The sequence below is a fragment of the Carlito syrichta genome, unplaced genomic scaffold, assembly GCF_000164805.1.
Source record: "Carlito syrichta isolate Samal-C Ts95f unplaced genomic scaffold, Tarsius_syrichta-2.0.1 Scaffold301848, whole genome shotgun sequence".
Classification (NCBI taxonomy): domain Eukaryota; kingdom Metazoa; phylum Chordata; class Mammalia; order Primates; family Tarsiidae; genus Carlito; species Carlito syrichta.
Genome location: NW_007245944.1, coordinates 109849 through 114323, shown reverse-complemented (window position 1 = coordinate 114323; position 4475 = coordinate 109849). Strand labels below are relative to the sequence as shown.

The 4475-nt window shown below is 46.4% G+C and overlaps 1 protein-coding gene across 1 annotated transcript in view; it reads left to right on the top strand.

Moving 5' to 3' along the window:
- Positions 1-4475, top strand: part of DTX4 (deltex E3 ubiquitin ligase 4) — a 40339-nt gene that overhangs the window by 23700 nt on the left and 12164 nt on the right. The window contains exon 7 of the mRNA XM_021711060.1: positions 1224-1385. Coding sequence (XP_021566735.1) covers positions 1224-1385 — 162 coding nt within the window. The remainder of the gene's footprint in view (positions 1-1223; positions 1386-4475) is intronic.

Genomic DNA, 4475 nt, shown 5'->3' with positions numbered 1-4475 from the left:
GTCTTGAACCCGCGGGCTCAGGCAATTCACTCACCTTGGCCTCCCAAAGCATGGGATTACAGGCTGAGCCTCCAAGCCCGGCCTCTATCTTTCTTAGTCAATTCATAACTATTCTTCAAGGACCATTTTCTTAAAGCTAACTCATTTACTCTGGCACTTGTTGCCCAGTTTCTCTTTTTATTGCAGTGGTTTCCAAACCTGTCCGAGTATTAGTCTCTCTACAGAAAACACAAAACTCTAATAACATCTAGAAACACCACATGCTAAACACTTCTTATAGATTGCCTCATTGACTTCTCCCAACAACCCCATGAGACAGATAATTTTATCTTTCTTGTTCTGTAAGGAAACTGAAACTCAGAGATGTTCATTAATTTGTCCAAGGTTGCACAGCAGGTAGATAATAGAGCTGAGACTCAAATCTAGGCAGTTTGACCTTCGAGTTCACACTCTAGACCACTACACTTTGCAGCCTTCCAGTTCTGACTCAGTGGGCCTGATGGGAGGCCTGGCATCTTTACGTTTAACAAGCTCCCTGTAATCCCAGCACTTTGGGAGGCCGCGGTGAGGGTTGTTTGAGCCCATGGGTTCGAGACCCGCCTGGGCAACTTGGCGAGACCTCATCTCCACAATAAATCAAAAATTACCTGGGTGTGGTAGCGCGTGCCTTTAGTTCTGGTTACTTGGAAGGCTGAGGTGGAAGGATCGCCAGAACCCAGCTGGTCGAGGCTGCGCTGGCCAGGAGCATGCCACTGTACTCCAGTCTGGGTGACAGAGTGAGACTCCAACTCAAAAAAAAAAAAAAAAGCTCCCTGCATGATTCTCATGCTTGACAATTGGGCAACTGCTATTCTTGAGTCCTTGCTGTCTGTTCCACCCATTTAGTACTTAGCAGTTAAGTGGTGGTTCCCTGAGCTTACTTCCTGCCCTAGTGAGCTGGTCTCCTCTTCAGGAACAGGGGCTTCTCTTACATATTCCTCAGTGTGGAGTGAGGGACTGTTGGTGGAATTTACCACCTGATACTTTGGAGAAAGCAGACATATACTAGGTAGCTAAGCTTTGAGAGAAACTAAGATCTTTCACTCATTTGGGTGCCTTCTCCCCCTTCCTCCCCGTTTGCTCCTCCCCATTTGCCCTTTATCTCAGGTACCTTTTGGGATTGAGAGGGAAGGTTATTACCAAAGCAGTCTCCCGATTGGGCTCTTCCGGCCTTGTCTCCTCAGGATGGGAGTTTGCAGTGTCCAACCTGTAAGACCATTTATGGGGTGAAGACGGGCACCCAGCCTCCAGGGAAGATGGAGTACCACCTCATCCCCCATTCCTTGCCTGGCCACCCAGACTGCAAAACTATCCGGATCATCTACAGCATCCCTCCTGGCATTCAGGTGAGTTTGCTGTCAGCTGCTGGTTTTTATTGTTTTCAGTGTTTGCAGGTAAAATGTTTTACTAGGAAAAGTCTCCTTCCCACCCTCGTCCCCCATCTACATGTCCTCGTGCCCCCAGCTTGCCCCCTTCACCACCATTGTTCTTACTTTCTTCTGTGCCCTTCCAGGATTCTTTGTGCTTAAGCCACAGAGATTGTGTCTACCCCTTTCATTTTTACACAAAGAGTGATATTTTAGGCACATTGTTCTGCACCCTGCATTTTTTCAATTAACAATATAGTCTATAGATTTTTCCTTGTCAGTACAGAGAGTGCTTCCTCATTCTTGTGTCTGTATAATAATCCATTGTATAAATGTACCACAGTTTGTATTCAACAGTCTCCATTTGATGGGAATAAGGATTGTTTCCAATCTTTTACTACAGCAAATAATGCTGAAGTGACTAACCTTGTACATATGTGAATATATCTGTAGAATACTTTTCTAGAAGTGGAATTCCTTTGCCAAACGGTATTTGCATTTGTAATTAGATAGCTGCACTTGGCTTTGATTTTTGTGGGCACTTCTTTCCTCTTTTGATTCTTTGAAAGACAGTTCTAAGGAACAAATTGGAACAATATTCCTGACAGTAAATACAGATGTGGTACTTCCTTCACACAATGAAGTTCTTTCTAAATGTTCTGGGGTGATTACCAGATTCTTTTTTTTTTTTTTTTTTTTTGCAAATATCTATTCGTTCACCCTCCTATTTTTCTCCTGCCTATTTGTCTTCTTCCATTTTGTTTTTTACTTAACAAACTTTTGAGTATAGATTATTATGGTTCGAGAATGTTCTAGGTCCTGGAGAAACAATGAACAAAAAAGACACAGTCTTTGCTCCCAGAAGCCCCCATTCTAGTGGAACCAGGAAGGCAATAAAGTAAACAAATAAATAAACAAGGCACTCTCAAATAATGATAATTGATGTGGAGGAAATAAAACAGGAAGGTATGACAGCCTGTAAAAGAATTGAATAAAACACGGTTCTTCCTGGAGGGACTTCCAACCAGTCAAGGAAAGATAAATATACATCACTAATGACAACTATGAGATGCAGTGTAGACAGAGCAGAAACACAAGGCCTTCAAAGTCCAATGGACTTAGATTCCAGTCCCCTGCCGAGTCTTGACAAGCTGGTGGCTTTGGAAAGCTACTCTAACTTTCTCAGCTTGGTTTCTTCACCTGTGTAGCCAGTACTAAGTACTAAGATGCTCAATACCATCATTATTTGAGTATCCTACTTGTCATGGTGAAGGGAAGGGTTTATGTCTATTTGTTTGGGAGGGTCAGAGGAAACTTTGGTACAGTGAATTCTCCAGTTGCGTGTTGAAAGACACGAGAGAGCATTTGGTGGGTTGGGCGGTGCATGGGCAATGCAATAAAGTTGTAGAGAAGAGAAAGTGAGATATTGAAGGTCAAGAAGGACAGGTTTAATTTGGGGCCTAAGACTTGCAAAGGAGTTGGAGTGAGAAAGCATGAAGGGTAGGTAAAAGACTAGACAATGAGGGAGGTCGCAACTAGGCCATAGAAAACCTCAAATGCCAGGGTGGGTTTCATGGACTTTACTCATCAGGCTGCAGGAGCACCTATCGGGTTGCTGGGTGTGTGATTGGGATTATGTTTTAGGAAGGCCAGTCTAGCAAAAGAGTGGAGGGGGGAATAGCCAGAAGAAAGAAGACCAACTAGGAGACCGTAGCAAAAGTTCAGGCCAGGTGATGAATAGGACCTGGACAAAGGAAGGCCAGGGTATGGGAGAGTGGGGTATGGCAGGGTGTAGGGTTAGGTGAGGCTTCTGGAGTGATTCTGTGGCAGCCAAAATTGGGATGATAGGGACAGGAATGAAAAGATGGGAGTGAGGGGAAGCAGCAGTGGTCTTGGTGAGAAGTAGAACAGATTGAAGCAGGCAAGAATTGGGTTGGGGCAAACATTTTCTCCATCATTAAAGAACAGCGAGCCTACACTAGGAATAGAGGTAGGTGCATGCTGCCTTAACAGATGCCCAGCCTCCTCCAGGAAAGCCCAAGCTTGAGTCAAGCAAGGGAAATGCATCCCTCTGTGCTCAGCAAACAGCCACTCTGTCGATTCACCCTTGAGGGTGGTGGTCAGCAGCAGGACAAGCAGTGCCACATCCCTCAAGACTGCAGGGACTGGCCAGGTTCGGTGGCTCAGCCTGTAATCCCAGCACTTGGGGAGGCTGAGGCGAGTGGATTGCCTGAGCCCGTGGTTTCACAGCCTGGGCAATGTGGCAAGACCTCGTTTCTACAGTAATTTTTTAAAAAATTAGCCGGGTGTGGTAGCACGCGCCTATAGTTCCAGCTACTTGGAAGGCTGAGGAGGAAGGATCACCGGGACCCAGCAGGTTGAGGCTGCAGCAGCCGGAAGCATGCCACTGCACTCCAGTCTGGGAGACAGAGTGAGACTCCAACTCAAAAAAAAGGCTACAGGGACTATGCGAGCATAGGCTTCTGTGAGGAGTCAAGACCTCTAAGTTCTGCCTTCCCTGCAGAGAACTGTTCCCTGGGGGAGAAACTCCAACCTGGGCTGGATTGAGGCAGAGTCTTGACTACTCTGTTCCACCCAGCAACCAGCCGGAAAGGGTGCCACCTTGCTGGATCAGTGCCAGGCAGATGTATGAGTTGGCCACACCGGCGGCATTCCCAGGCAAACTAAGAGCAGTCAGAGCCAGGGTTAGAACTGGCCTTTCAGTCAGGCAGCTTGTGGAAGCAGCCGTGGTCATGGGAATGTGGTTGATTTATCGTGACTTCCTACATGCATATGAAAATTCATAACCATCTGATCCTGCATTTATCTCTAGGAAGACATTGTTGCTTCTTTCAGCTCATAGCAACCACTCCCTTCTCTGAGACCCCGTTGTACTTGCCATGACACAGCATAGGTGATCTTGAACCATCCCCATTAAAAAAATAATAATAAAGCCGGGCTCGGTGGCTCAGTCTGTAATCCCCTGCCTTTGGGAGGCTGAGGTGAGTGAATTGCCTGAACCCGCAGGTTCAAGACCCGCCTGGGCAGGCGAGACCTCATCTCTACAAT